Consider the following 15,341-nt stretch of genomic DNA (forward strand, 5'->3'; position numbering starts at 1 on the left):
CATGAGTTTAGAAGCTAGCTTGATGGGGACTATAGTATTGAAAGCTGAGCTATAGTCGATGAACAGCAGCCTTACATAATTCCTATTGCTGCTGTCAATGTGCATGAGGGAAGAGTGCAGGACATGAGAGATGGCATCTTCAGTAGATCTGTTGGGGCGATAGGCAAACTGAAGAGGGTCCAAAGTATCAGGGATGGAGGAGCAAATGTTGTTCTTTATAAGTTTCTCAAAGACCTTCATGGCTATTGACGTGAGGGCAACTGGACGATAGTCATTCAGGCAAGAGAGGTTATTGTTCTTAGGCACAGGGATGATGACAGATTTTTTAAAGGGGGTGGGAACCACCGAGGTAGCAAGGGACTCATTAAAGATGGATGTAAACAAACCAGCGAGCTGATCAGCACAGGACCTCAGAACACGCCCAGAAATCCCATCAGGACCTGCTGCTTTCCTGACCTTCACTCGCTTTAGGGCCCTCCGAACCTCGTCCTCTGACACAGTGATTACATGATTATCGCTGCTCTGTCTGCAGCTTCCTGACGTGCTGATCGGCAGAGTCGCGCTGCCTCGATTGCATTCAAAGCAGCTGTAGAAAGAGCTACCAATATTTCAGCAAAATTCCCTCCACACATTTTTTTTTGCAGATTTGATCGCTCGCTGCAGATGGTTCTCAGTCCCTGCCACATGCGTCGAGAGTCATTGAGCTGAAAATGAGACTCTATTCGTTCCCTGTATCGGAGTTTGGCGGCTCTTACCGCCCGTCGGAGATCATAGCACGATGCTTTTTATAAATTTTCATATTTATTATATTTATTATATTTCTTTTTATAAATAATACATTTTATTCAAATTAATTGCATTTATTAATTTCAAATAATCATATACATGCTATTGTTCAAAGGTTTGGGATTAATACGATTTTTGTTGAAAGAAATTAAAAGCTTTATTCAGCAAGGGCTCATTCAATTGATCAAAAGTAACAGTAAAGACATTTGGTTAATATTACAAATGATTTCTATTTGAAATAAATGCAGTTCTTTTGAATTTTGTATTCATTAAAGAATCCTAAAATATGCATATCGGGTTCCACAAAAATTTTAAGGAGCACAACTGTTTTCAACATTGATAATAATAAGAAATGTTTCTTGAGCAGCAAATCCGCATATTAGAATGATTTCAGAAGACACTGAAGACTGGAGTAATGATGCTGAAAATTCCGCTTTGCCATCACATGAATAAATTATATTTTGAAGTATATTAAAATGTATTTAAAAAAATGGGTAACACTTTCTATGAAGCCCGTATTTATAATACATTATAAGGGTATTCTAAAGGCATTATAATGAATGCATAATGCATTATAAAAAACCTTATAATATGTTGTATCATCTCATGAATATTCATAAGAACAGTTTTAATATATTATAATATTTACTTATTTGTGGTTATAGCTTTTAAGAGTATGATGATTTATAACACAATGAACACGTTGCATCCACTTTTACAATGCTTTATATTTCTCATAGTTATAATGTATTATAAGTCTCATATCTTGCCATTTTTCTTATGCTACTTTACTTAAAGCGGTCAAAGACCACTTATAAGTAATAATAATAATAATAAAAAATTCTCTCAAACAGCCATAAGATCAGATATCAGATCAGATGAATGTGTAATATGACACATTTGCTTTGAACTATTTTTATTGTAATATCAGTTTGATTAATTTGATGGTACTCTTTAAACAGCTGTTGATAAGTGACTCTGCAACTACATATCAACTAGCGGTCATTAGAGTATTAGTATGTCTGCTACTGTAAATATATGCTAACACTTTATTTTGATGGTCAACCAACAGATACACTGATTATAAGTGTCTTTGCAAGTACGTCAATTTATTCTACCTTACTAGATTCTGCCATTCTTGAGCATACTAATACTCTAATGAGAGTTAGTTGGCATGTAGTTGCAAAGTTGCTTATAGTCAATTGATTAAGGGGACCATCAAAATAAAATGTAACCATATAAAACATTGCATTTTTTTCAGTTGGAGTATAAAGCTCACATCAATTAATTAACATTAGCTCCACAGGAAACACTCAACATCTAACCACTCACAAGCTGTAGTAAGATACTGTGCAGATCTTAAATAAAGAATGCCAAGATATGATACAGTCCATTATACTGTAAATGAATTAGATTTAATATGGTGTTCATTGTGTGTTATAAATAATCATACTCTTAAACTTATAACCACAAATACGTAAGTATTATGATGTATTATAACTGTTGTTATGATTATTCATGAGTTGATATAACATATTATACGGTTTTTTATAATGCATTATGCATTCATTATAATGCCTTAAGAATACCCTTATAATGTATTATAAATACGGGCTTCATAGAAAGTGTTACCAAAAATTGTTTCACAATATTACTGTTTTTACTGCATTGTTGTTCTAATAAATGCTGCATAAGAGACAAAAACCCGTAATAAAATCTTACTGACACTAAACTGAACAGTATTTGCTGAGAAGTGCCTGCACATTAAGATAATTTTTAAGACATTTGTGTTGCATTTGATTAAATCATTAACAGACATTAGTATTTAAATTTTAAAATGTTATCAGATTATAATTCGTTTTTTTAAATTAGCTTTAAATTGACAGGTCTAGCATCAAATGGTTTGCATTTAGTTAGGACAAGAATTGTACACACTAACATGCACGCTTTTGCAGCACATCAAGTGCTCTTGGAAGCAGACGAAGGTCCAAGAAAATGTCACATTAAAGTGTTACTTGAGAAAGTCACACAGCATGGCAAGAGGTTTCAGTGTGGCTTGCAGTGAAATTTCAGAAGCAAGCCTTAGTGTGAACTCTTTGCAGGTACAGCAAGCACCTGAAGAGTAGCGTGACGTCAGCGTGATTCTTTGGGGTTTTAGAGTCGGCAGGAGGTGTTGGGGTTGACTGAGCTTCCTGTTCTAGTGCCTATATAGTATTTGATCAAACCCCTGACCTTAAGTATTAAACTTGGATGTGTAACACTTCTCATAATCTTTGCATTGGCAGGACGGCTCTCTCTACCATGTTCAGACACAGAAGTGCATTGAGGCAGTAGCCCGGACTGACACTGGGAACCCTGGCCCCGCTCTCCGGCCCTGCTCCGACTCGGCCTCCCAGAAGTGGTTGTTTGAAGAGAGAACATAGCAAAGGTTCTCTCTACACTCTTCACCTGCACTACAGTTCAATGGGCATTTCATATCAGCTGCTCTGACTTCACACCAGTTTATTGAGCATTTCAGTTCCTTAAGGATTAAGGATTGATAGTGCCTTCCTGTTATACGACGTGCACAGTACAGATAAATTAAAGAAAATACAGTATGTTTTAATGATATAACATATTAGATTTGAACATTTTTGGATAGTGTATTAAAATTCATCATTCATAATAGAGTTGTTCGGGTTTAATCCTAAAACCCTGAGAAGAATTTCCATTTTCATGCAATGAGTGTTCTCTAAAATTTTGAATGAGTTTTGGATTTTTGAGAAAAATAATGTATGTGTGCTATAACATAATCTGCTGTTCAAAAGTTTGAGGTCCGTAAGATTTCATTTTTGAAGAAAATATTATTTTTACTGAGCAAGGACGCATTAAATTGACCATAAGTGACAGTTAAGACATTTATAACGTTACACAAGATTTCTATTTCAAAGAGATTCTGTTCTTTTGAATCCTGAAAAAAAGCATGTTTTAAACATCATTCATCATATTTAGAATATTAGAATGATTTCTGAAGGTTCATGTGACACTGAATACTGAATATTCAGCTTTGCCATCATAGGAATAAATTAAATTTTAAAATAGAAAACAGTTATTTTAAATTGTAATATTATTTCACAATATTACTGATTTTTTATGCTGAGCATAAAAGACTAATTTGAAAAAAAAAAAAAAAATTTCTTACCAGTTCCAAATGTTTAAACAGTAGTGTATGTTGTATAATAAAATGTGAAAGTCTCCAAACCACAGACCTTATATTAATCATAAATCCAAAACTGCCATTCTTAAAGCCTGCAGGAAGTTCCTGAGGGAACCCGAGGTGAATTAGTCTTCCAGCTTGGCCTGCACATAGACGTCATTACTAAACACCTCCATTTCTCTGCAAGATATAAACACTGTATTTAAGCGCTCATCATAACCTCTGGGCCTCTCTGTTGCAATTGACAATCATTACCATTTTACAAGATGGTGATTTGAGTTATTTTAATCAGTCAGTGCTGCCAGCCCCATCTGCTGGTGTCTCATCCTCCCCTGCTATTCTGCAAAGTAGCTTCTATTTATTCAAATTCTTTGACATATTTAACTACTAGTGACTAGCATTTTTAAAAACTCCTCTGTATTCCGGTGCCTGATGTAAGTCAGATCTCGTTTGCACTTAGAGCGCTTTGGCAGCCTGGTGTGTGTGTATTTTTGGCTGAGTATCGAGGTTAGGCTCAGATGGCGCTGCTGCCGTTGTCTTTCCAACCACTAGATGGTGCCAAATTCTCCGTTTTATTCCATGTCCTGCTTTGTCCTCCATGACATGTTATAACATCAGCTCTTATTTACATGTGTGTAATTTCAGTAGACCACTATGCAGGGATTGAGATGCTGGGCTAGACTTTTTATACAGTTAAAAATGTACAGTGATTTTTACTTACATCTGAAAGCGTATGGCAGCCAACCTCTAGTCATTTACCTGCTGTAGAGAAAAGATTGTGGGATGAAACAGAGCTGGATGTCACAGCAAATACTAGATTGTAGTGGCCAACTCCTCTGTATTCCGGTGCCTGATGTAAGTCAGATCTCGTTTGCACTTAGAGCGCTTTGGCAGCCTGGTGTGTGTGTATTTTTGGCTGAGTATTGAGGTTAGGCTCAGATGGCGCTGCTGCCGTTGTCTTTCCAACCACTAGATGGTGCCAAATTCTCCGTTTTATTCCATGTCCTGCTTTGTCCTCCATGACATGTTATAACATCAGCTCTTATTTACATGTGTGTAATTTCAGTAGACCACTATGCAGGGATTGAGATGCTGGGCTAGACTTTTTATACAGTTAAAAATGTACAGTGATTTTTACTTACATCTGAAAGCGTATGGCAGCCAACCTCTAGTCATTTACCTGCTGTAGAGAAAAGATTGTGGGATGAAACAGAGCTGGATGTCACAGCAAATACTAGATTGTAGTGGCCAAATTGCTGTGGTTTTTGCTTCATATTTCCCTGAAGTTGTAGAGAAACAGTGTGGGTTAGTTAGTTTGAAGTATGTGGATATAAACCTTTAAATTCTGACCATCTGTGGGTCCGTTTCCTATGCTGAATGATTATTTCTGTAAGTCCTTTTATAATGAATTTATTTGATTAACTTGGCTTTCTCAGTTATTTATTACTTCAGGAATTGCTGGTGTCCTTAAAGATAGATTAGTCCCTAGATTTTTAGTCAAAAATGACCTTTCTGTCATTATTTACTCGCCCTCATGTTGTTCCAAGACTGTACGACTTTCTTCTGTGAAACACAAAAAAAGACAATTTGAAGAATGTTTATGCTGCTATTTTGCAAAAAAGGCACTTTAAAAATATAAAAGTAGTCCATAAAAGTCAGGAGCTATATTCTATATAGAAATCTAGTTTTATAAGTTGTTATTGGGTGAAAACCACCATTCACTTTCATTCTATGGAAAAGAGCAGCTTCTATGAATATCTCTTTTTGTGTTCCATAAAGAGAAATGTTTTTGAAAGACTTAAAGGTGAGTAAATGAAGACTTTTTAAAGACTTTTCGAATGTTTTAAGTGCCTCACACAGTGTTCAAAGAAGGACATTTTATTCCTAAAATATAAGTGAAAGGGAAGTTTTCTTGTTTGGTTTATGGAAGATATTTTTTGTATTAATTTATAAGGTGATGGGCCAACTAAACATTATCATGGGAAGAATTGGTTTACTGATCTGCTTCTCTGAGAGCATGTGACATGAGCTCAATACTGGACAGATGTTTCCAGGGCCTCCATAGATAAGAAGAGGATTGAGAGATTGATCATGTGATGATACAATTATGAGAACCCATTATGTTTGTGATGGTAGAGCTTTTCCGCAAAGGGCAAAGCCACAGAATTGACAATGGGTTTTCTTGAAGAGGTCAAAAACGAGGATATTCTGTATGGATGGCCTTAAGTCCTATTTAGACCACTGTGGCTATATGGTCCATTTTATCCTGGATATATCAAACACAAAGAATGATACATTCTCTATATAAATGTGGTTAAAGTTGGTGCATCAAACATGCAGAAAAATGAATGGCCAAAAAGTTGTGTGGTTGGTTACAGCAGTAGTTAATATGCACTTTTCTTGGAATAATGTTAATTTTTTATGTTAATTTTTAATTTTATGTTTAATTTTGCTGATGGTAGAATGTTGAAACGATGTTTTGAAATGGTATCAATGCTGGAAGAAAATTCAGGTAACTTTATACTGTGATGTAAGTGACCTTAACATCAGAAATAAAGGTATTCTTTTGAAAAAAATGCATTATTGTTAATAATGTCTAATATCTAACTTAAAGGTGCACTCAGTATTTGTTTTGTTGCGCTACACCATTTTATGTCATTCGCAGTCAGCAGCAATTAATTTATTAACGCGCAAGGCTTCTGAAATAAAGTTAGTAGTATTTAACTTGAACCAACCCACTCCATGTAAAATAAAACTGCTTTTATTTGGGTACTGATATGACTACAGGCTTCAACTCATGTCAGCATCTTTTTTTGTTTTTCATTTCTTTGTGCGAAAAAATTTATTGAGTGCACCTTTTAATTGTAATGACATTTTTTTCTAGATCTAAGAAGTTCCTTTAACTTATAATTGATTTCATATTTTAGTTTTTACACATTAAAGCCACTGAATAACATCCCAATGTGTGCCCGTCTTTCTTTACCAACAGCTGACAACCCCTGGCAATCTTTTTTTCCCGCCGTATTACACACTCCCACCACTTCACTGGGGTGTTACTTTTCCCATTTATAAAGCACTAATCTCGTTCACCCTCCGAATGCGTGTTTGTTCTTTCCATCCGTGTTGGAGTCGCAGCGAGACGATGGAGGTGTCATTGGCAGCCTATCTGATCGGCTTGAAGATGTGCAGCTGAGTATGAGAAAGCGCTCATGCCCCTCACTATGCACGCTGCCCCGCAGTCATTCTCAATTACTCATTCATGATGTGCGTCTGTTTGATATTTCATACTGTTTGTGGGCTTCTTTTGTATGGTGTCATCTGCCTCGCTCTCCGGGTGCAGGATGGGATTAGTTCGGAACACTCTGGCAGGCTTTAGGAAAACAGGGTCATGAAATGAAGCTCTGGAAGCCGTCAGATCACACCGGCTCTGCTGCCAGAGAGGTGTTAGATGTGCCTTCTGCATGAATCACTGTGGAGAACCTTATTTTCGTCTCGCTGCATCCGCACAACTTCTTTCTCTTCGGCAGCGGCGTCAGTGTCGGTCGGTGCACTGTAGTCATCGGCAAATGGGATTACGACCACGTCACTTTTTAGCTTTAGAAAAAGGCATTAAATATTAAAATGATCTCTGTGGAGAAAACGGCTCTCACCTCCTTGTGATGCGTTTTGGATCTTAGATATGAAGGCAGCTTGCTCGCCTACATCCCATGTGTTGCTTGACAAGGTCTCTCTGTATGCCGAGCTTCTCTTTTCAGAGATGAAAATAAGCTTGATTTGGCAAAGCGAGATGAGAGAGACACTGACAGATACACGCTATCGTTCTCTACACTGTCTGTTCGACTGGCTCGTGTTGTCAAAAAAATGACTGCACAGCCTGTGAACGGCTGATTTCACCGTATTCTCATTATTTCAGGTTTTTAGTGAGGTTATAGGGTGGATCATTCCAAAAGACCCTGATGCATTTGCGTTGTAAAGTCACGTGTCATTAATGTTCAACACTGTTTCAGGCGATGAAGCTTGTGAACCTTTTTCAAAATTTCTGGTGTGAAATATCATCCACTCAGGGGTTAAAAGTGACCTTAGCCCAGGGTTTAGTGTAGCGTGTAGTGTTTTTAAAGTCATGATGATTGTATTGACAGATTTATTCTATTCTGACTTATATTTGATTTTAAAAGTCTTTGTTAAAGAGATATAATCCATGAACCAAGCCAAACATCTATGAGGTGACAATATACCTCACAATATTACAAACTTTGATTTGAAGCAAAAAACTGACAAATGTATAAGACTGTACTTTAATGAGGGAAAGATCTACAATCCCACGAAGAATTGTGAATAACATAATCAAAATGAATAAATATTGATTTAAAGATGTTGATTGTATATAGAAGCAATATATTTTACAATAGTTACAATATATGCACATATACACTATATTTAAGGACTTTGAGAGTGTAGGGAGATTAACTCTCCGAATAGCTGACAATAGGACTTTAAAGTCTTTAAAGGCTTATTAGTTATTGTTAAAAATCAGTTTCCCTATGGAGAAAAAGAATGGGATTTTTACTTCTTGGATCCCAATTGTTGCACTTTTCAAATTATATATTTAATAATTTTATTATTATCCCTTGCATTATTATTATTGTTATTATCCCTACATTCATAAACTTTTATTTTATTTTCAAGAAACAAAATTGAAATGTAACCCTCATAGAATATTTCGCATATTCTTACTTTAGCCTTTAGCTGTGTAAATGCATTCATGCCACCTCTGCGCAGTCTGTGTAAAGACCAATGATAAACTATCCGACTACTGCAAATTAAACTGAATATGGGGCTTAAAAATGATCCAAGCTCTCTGTATCCTGCTACATGAGGTGTCCTGTGAACACATACAAAATGATTGACAAGGAGAGTGTACCTCAAACCATTTTCATTCACTGCTGTTCAGTTTTGTTTTTGCTGTAGTGGAGACAGTTGTTATATTTTAGGATGCATAATTCAGGGATCTCTGTCAATTAATAGGGATATTTTTGAGTGCCATTTCATTAAAAATCACTTATACAGAACCTGTAAATATCTGATTGATAGAACCTTCTTCTGGTTTCCTTGGTAACACTAAACAATAATTTAAAAAGTAACAGAAATGAATTCTGTTGCTTTTGTTTAATGATATGAAAAATATGATGGAGATGTGAAGGACATTAAAGGTAAGAGTGTAGTTGTATTGCAGCTATTATGTGTTTAGATCCAGGTTTGCTTTGTTGTGGCCTGCAGTAAGAGGTTATGCCTCCAAGCTTTTTGAAAATGACTATTGGGACTATTATGTATAATTTAACTCCCAATGGAGTTGCATCCTGTACAATCATTCCCCATTTTTCTTCTCTTTCTGGCTTTCTCCAGACACTTCATTAAATGGATGACTTATTATTTTAATTTGTTACACACTGTATTCATTTTCAGTCTTTTTGTACTTCTGCTTTCTTTCCAAATTTCCATGGAATTAGAATAATTTACATAATTCGTGTCTAAGCCGATGTTTTCATATGCTCCAGTTGCAGTGGCATATCACAAACAATTACCTCAACCGCAACTTCATTTAATTAGATTTATTTATGGACAATTGCTGTGACCTGTCTCAGCTGTTTGTTTCTCATCTCAAACTAGAGCTTGACATCCAAAGACATCTTTCATAGGATCCATATCATAGGATTTCACAGGAAACACTGCCATTACGGACACTGATGCCAGGCGATCTACAAGGGAAGGTAACTTTGAGGTGATAGAGAACTTGGCCTATTCTAGACACAGACTCTTGATGTGAATTGATTAGATTATTTGCAGTAAAACCTTGGGCACATCTGTGTGGAAGCTGCCTGCTGTTCCTCACAAAGTCACAGAAGCACAACTGAGAATCAAGCAGATTTGAAATTTTTATTTTGTCCTTTATTTATTGTTTGTCATTGAGGTATTCACTGAAGTACTAAGGTTGAATTATGCTAAAAATGTAAAGGGACCATATCAAGCGTGACCATTTTACACCCTATTTTTGATACTTAGAATTAAATAAACAAACTACATCTGTAAGACTTTAATTTAAACACCCTTGAGAACACGAGAACTTGCACTACAGTTCGAAAGTTTGGGACAGAATTTATATTTTAAACTTTCTTTCATTAAGGAATCTAGAGGAACAGCTGCTGGAAATGAAGCTTAATTTGCTATCACAGGAATAAATTACATTATAAAATGGATAGTTCCGGTCCTTGATTCTGATTGGCTGAGCCACGTTCGAAGCTGTTGTAAATTACTCTACAAACATACACCTTAGTTTACGTTTGTGTGTTGCTCTGCAACCACTTTGTTGGAACCACAACCGTTTCGGAGGAACTACATTGTTTGGTGGAAGAATACTGTTTTTATTAATATCATTACACTTTATTTGCTCTGTTTTATTTTGTGAAACCTTACTATGTATATGGAATTACCGTTTTATAAAAGCAGTAAGCAATTTATAACAGCTAAGGGGGTTTTAACAACGCCCCTTAGCTGTTATAAATTCACTGTAAACCACGGCTTCTTGGGATTTATTGCTTTATTTTAAGACATTAAAATAGAAAAACATTGTTTTATTATAAAAACATTTGTTGTATGTTTTTGATCAGATAAATGCTGCCTTGGGTCCAATATAGCATGTGCCGTCCTATCTCTGTCGGAGAAAATGGTAGCCTGCAAAAGCTGTCAATGGGGCGCTTTTCAAAAGGTACATCTTTGTAACTAAAGGGTCCATATTGCTACCTTTAAGGTACATATTAGGTACAAAAAGTGTACCTTTTGGAAAGGTACCATCTCAGTGACAGCTATTGTACCTTTTTTTCTGAGAGTGTTCAGTGACAGCCTCTTTGCAACCACTTTTTACTCTTTTTGTTAATTATTGTGGTGTTTAGGATTAATATCTATCATACTTCATCCTTATTACCTCTCAAATTCAGAAAGAGCTGTTTTTACAGTCTAGTGTTAGTAAATGCTCTTTTTGGACTGAGGAAAAGTGTTCAGTTCTTGAAGCTAGTTTTATGTCCAAAGTTGAGGAAAAATTCAATTTCTCCCAGTTTGACCCCTTTAAGCAGGAAAAAAAAATAGGTTTGTTAGGGTAAAGCTTTGACAGTCGTGTTGTTGTTAGAGTCTTTGTATTTCATCAGATTTATTGATTTACAGTGCAACTCGTATCCTTTCATACCATTTCAACTTGTAGAAAGGAAATTGTCTATGGCATGTAATCACATTGCCTGATGGGCAATCAGTCTTGGGAAAAGCATATATCTTAGATGTATCTACAGACTTGTTAAAGGTCAAAGCGAATTAAACCCATTTTTCACCATTTTTGTGTTCTTTCAAAAAATGTTTGACCTTTCATTTTAAATGCTGATTTTTTTCTTTTTTCACAGATTATTTGTCAACGTCTGTTAGTGTTCAAGGACAACTATAAACCATAACGTTTATTTGAAAACAGTTGAGGTCAGAAGAGACTTGCAAACTCTGCGAGGTTGCCGTCCAAAACCATGGAGAGACCTGGTGTTAAGCCCAGCTACTCTAAGATCCTCCCAAGGCTATGCACTGTCAACCTCAGGTTCTGCACTGGAATCAACCACCTTTCCAGAGACCTTCAAAGTCTGGGACTAAACGCTTGTTTTATCCAAACTGTGACGGCGACGAAAGTGGTTTGTGGGATCAAAAGGTACAAATGCTCAGGCTGTCTGTGCTACTACAATGAGCTTGAGCAGCTGATGACACACATAGAGCAGGGCTGGAGAGAAGGCTACAGCTGTAGAGTGTTCTACCGGAAGCTGAAGGACATGAAGGACTGCAGGGAGTTACTGGCCGCATATGAAGAAGAAGAAGCTGCAGCTTCTGAAAGCAACCTTCAACTCGGTGCCTCCTCGACTCTGAGGCAGAGCAGTAGAGATGAGAAGCTGGACATGGTCCTCAGTTGGCTGCAGGAGTGCATGTCAAGTTGCTGGCAATGATTTAATTAAAACATTTATGGCTGCATTTGTTGCAATTGCATACAGAAGAAATTTTGCTGAATGTCTTGATTTTTTCAATACAATGACAAAGAGGGACAGTGGCTGTGAAGCTCCAAAAAGAAGGGGCTGAATTGTTCCTTCTATTTATATAATAATAACTATATAATAATGATATGCATAAAGGACTCTTCAGAATAGGCCGTTTAGATTTCCGAATGAAACCCTTAATCAAGTTGCAAGGTTGCATCAAAACCAATACATTTCCACCACCACTTTATGTATTGTGATGCTGCATCAAAATGTAAAATTATTCAGCGACAATTACTTGCAGTGTAAACAATATTACAGTTTCCTATTTAGGATGAGTCTGAAAAGAGGAGAATCTGTCCATGATGACAGGGTGATGAGCAGAGTCAGAACACATATCACACTTGCATGGCAAAGTATGGAATCTGCTCGTCTTGCCATTCCAAAACGAATGCTCATGGCATTTCCTGTCAAGAATGTTTCATTCTGGGAGGGGAAAAAATCCAGTCGACACATTTGAAACAGCTCATGTCTGTTCATTACAGTCTATCTATCTATCTTATCTATCTATCTATTTTCCCCATCATTATATCTATTTTCTCATCCATCTATTAATCTATCCATAATTATATCTCATTTCCCCATCCATCAATTCATCCATCCATCCATCATTACATCGAATATTCCCATCTCATCCATCCATCATTATATCTGTCTAATTTTCCCATCCATCCATCCATCTGTCATTATATCTATTTTCCCCATCCATCCATCCATTATATCTGTCTAATTTACCCATCCATCCACCCATCCATCATTACATCTTATTTTTCCCATCCATTCATCCATCCATCCATCTGTCATTATATCTAATTTTCTCATCCATCTGTTAATCCATATTTATATCTATTTAATTTTCCCATCCATCCATAAATCCATCCATCTGTCATTATATCTAATTTTCCCATCCATCCATCCATCCATCCATCCATCCATCCATCCATTATATCTTATTTTTCCCATCCATCCATCATTATATCTGTCTAATTTTCCCATCCATCCATCCATAAATCCATCCATCCATCATTACATCTTATTTTCCCCATCCATCCATCATTATATCTAATTTCCCCATCCATCCATTCATCCATCCATCATTATATCTAATTTCCACATCCATCCATTCATCCATCCATCATTATATCTAATTTCCCCATCCATCTGTTAATCCATCTTTATATCTAATTTTCCCATCCACCCATCCATCATTATATCTAATTTTCTCATCCATCTGTTAATCTAATTTTCTCATCCATCTGTTAATCCATCTTTATATCTAATTTTCCCATCCATCCATCCATCATATCTAATTTTCCCATCCATCCATCCATCCATCCGTAATTATATCTTATTTTTTCCCATTCATCCATAATTAAATCTGTCTAATTTTCCCATCCATCCATCCATCCATCCATCATTTCTAATTTCTAACATATCTAATTTTCTCTTTCATGTCTTTAGAGGTGTTTTGTAAGGGAGACAGTTGCTTGCAGCAAACAAGACACGGGCGATAAAAGATATTTGTGATGGGTCAGGCAAAGAAAGAGGAGTATCCTCTGACAGTTTTTATTTTGTGGTGGAAGACTGAAGAGCAAGTGCTTTGAAAGCTGTTTTACAAAGAATTCATGTGTCACTCATAACTTGCACATGACAGCCACCTAAAAGATTTGAAGAGATCCACTGCTGACAGGCATGGTAGCATCACTGTAAAGCCCTCATCTATTTTTCCATCAGGAGTACAATCTCTTTGTTGTCGGATAGCATTGATTACATATTCTCTCTTTTTAAAATGTCAAGGATTCCTCAAATTCCAGGGGAGATACTGCTGAGACATCTGCATGTGCGCTAAACCCAATGTTTAGGTATCACTGCTACAGGGCATCCTGTCTTTCTCTGAAAGGACGGCTGGTGTTTCCTGCCACAATAGATTGGTCGGCTGTCTCTGCAGTAGGCGAGTAGGCTGTGAAGAGTTTGTGTGCAGGGGGTGCCGGTGTCTTGCCAAGACTCTGACCTTTTCAAAGAGGCAATCGATGAGGCCCAGCACCAGGGCTCCGGAACATTCACGCCTGTCAGGTGGGTGGGAGGAAGTTCATACAGACAGCGGTGGCGGGCTAATTGCTCGGGGTTGCTGGCGCCCCCACTGTTTTGGTGCAGGTGGTGAGGGTCTGTGTCCCTGTGGTGTCCACACCAACCTTAGGGGGGCTACAATTTCACACAAGTCTTGCCAAAGCATGCTTATCTCCATATGAGACCACACCTACAACCGACACTCTATTAGCAACGTAGCCATGTGCCACTACAAGAACAGATGCTTAAACTGTAGATTGAATAAGATTTCTGTACAAAATGTAAGTGGAAAACTCACTGTTGCTGTGCATCCAAAAGCACATACGGTCTCATAGGTAATACATTTGAATTAAACCTTACTTCGCAACAGTTAAAAAAAGTGTGGTCTAAGTACGAATATGGAAATCTGCATGTTCAACATCCACCAGCATCAGAATCACAAATCCTTTCCCGTGGCCTCAGGGGATAGTAAAGTGTCCATCAGATGCTGGAATCTTGCTGGAAGTAGTGGGTCATCCTTTTCTGACATACTAGCATCACATACTGTTTTTCGCTTAATATACTGTATACAGGTGCATCTCAATAAATTAGAATGTCGTGGAAAAGTTTTTTATTTATTTCAGTAATTCAACTCAAATTGTGAAACTCGTGTATTAAATAAATTCAATGCACACAGACTGAAGTAGTTTAAGTCTTTGGTTCTTTTAATTGTGATGATTTTGGCTCACATTTAACAAAAACCCACCAATTCACTATCTCAACAAATTAGAATATGGTGACATGCCAATCAGCTAATCAACTCAAAACACCTGCAAAGGTTTCCTGAGCCTTCAAAATGGTCTCTCAGTTTGGTTCACTAGGCTACACAATCATGGGGAAGACTGCTGATCTGACAGTTGTCCAGAAGACAATCATTGACACCCTTCACAAGGAGGGTAAGCCACAAACATTCATTGCCAAATAAGCTGGCTGTTCACAGAGTGCTGTATCCAAGCATGTTAACAGAAAGTTGAGGGGAAGGAAAAAGTGTGGAAGAAAAAGATGCACAACCAACCGAGAGAACCACAGCCTTATGAGGATTGTCAAGCAAAATCGATTCAAGAATTTGAGTGAACTTCACAAGGAATGGAGGTAAGTCAAGGCATCAAGAGCCACCATACACAGACGTGTCAAGGAATTTG

At 37.0% G+C, this 15,341-nt stretch overlaps 2 protein-coding genes across 3 annotated transcripts in view; both read left to right on the top strand.

The window, feature by feature from the left end:
- LOC107556326 (polypeptide N-acetylgalactosaminyltransferase 12-like) overlaps positions 1 to 3,595 on the top strand; it is a 17,578-nt gene extending 13,983 nt beyond the window's left edge. The window contains exon 9 of the mRNA XM_016239409.1: positions 3,072 to 3,595. Coding sequence (XP_016094895.1) covers positions 3,072 to 3,209 — 138 coding nt within the window. The 3' untranslated portion in view covers positions 3,210 to 3,595. The remainder of the gene's footprint in view (positions 1 to 3,071) is intronic.
- Positions 3,596 to 8,621: 5,026 nt separating this feature from the next.
- On the top strand, positions 8,622 to 12,674 carry LOC107556341 (protein FAM170A-like). 2 transcript variants are annotated; one of them, XM_016239435.1, is made up of 2 exons: positions 8,622 to 9,750; positions 11,428 to 12,674. In XM_016239435.1, the coding sequence occupies exon 2, from the start codon at positions 11,542 to 11,544 to the stop codon at positions 12,004 to 12,006; it is 465 nt and encodes a 154-aa protein (XP_016094921.1). In that variant the 5' UTR covers positions 8,622 to 9,750; positions 11,428 to 11,541; the 3' UTR covers positions 12,007 to 12,674. The 2 variants fall into 2 exon arrangements, with proteins under 2 accessions (XP_016094921.1, XP_016094922.1); XM_016239436.1 differs by lacking the exon at positions 8,622 to 9,750 and adding an exon at positions 10,653 to 10,745.
- Positions 12,675 to 15,341: the final 2,667 nt, after the last annotated feature.

This window comes from Sinocyclocheilus grahami, unplaced genomic scaffold, assembly GCF_001515645.1.
Source record: "Sinocyclocheilus grahami isolate Dianchi unplaced genomic scaffold, SAMN03320097.WGS_v1.1 scaffold565.1, whole genome shotgun sequence".
Taxonomy (NCBI): domain Eukaryota; kingdom Metazoa; phylum Chordata; class Actinopteri; order Cypriniformes; family Cyprinidae; genus Sinocyclocheilus; species Sinocyclocheilus grahami.

What these genes read in the sequence shown, in the direction of transcription:
- LOC107556341 (XM_016239435.1), top strand. Translation starts at nt 11,542, where the DNA reads ATGGAGAGACCTGGTGTTAAGCCCAGCTACTCTAAGATCCTCCCAAGG.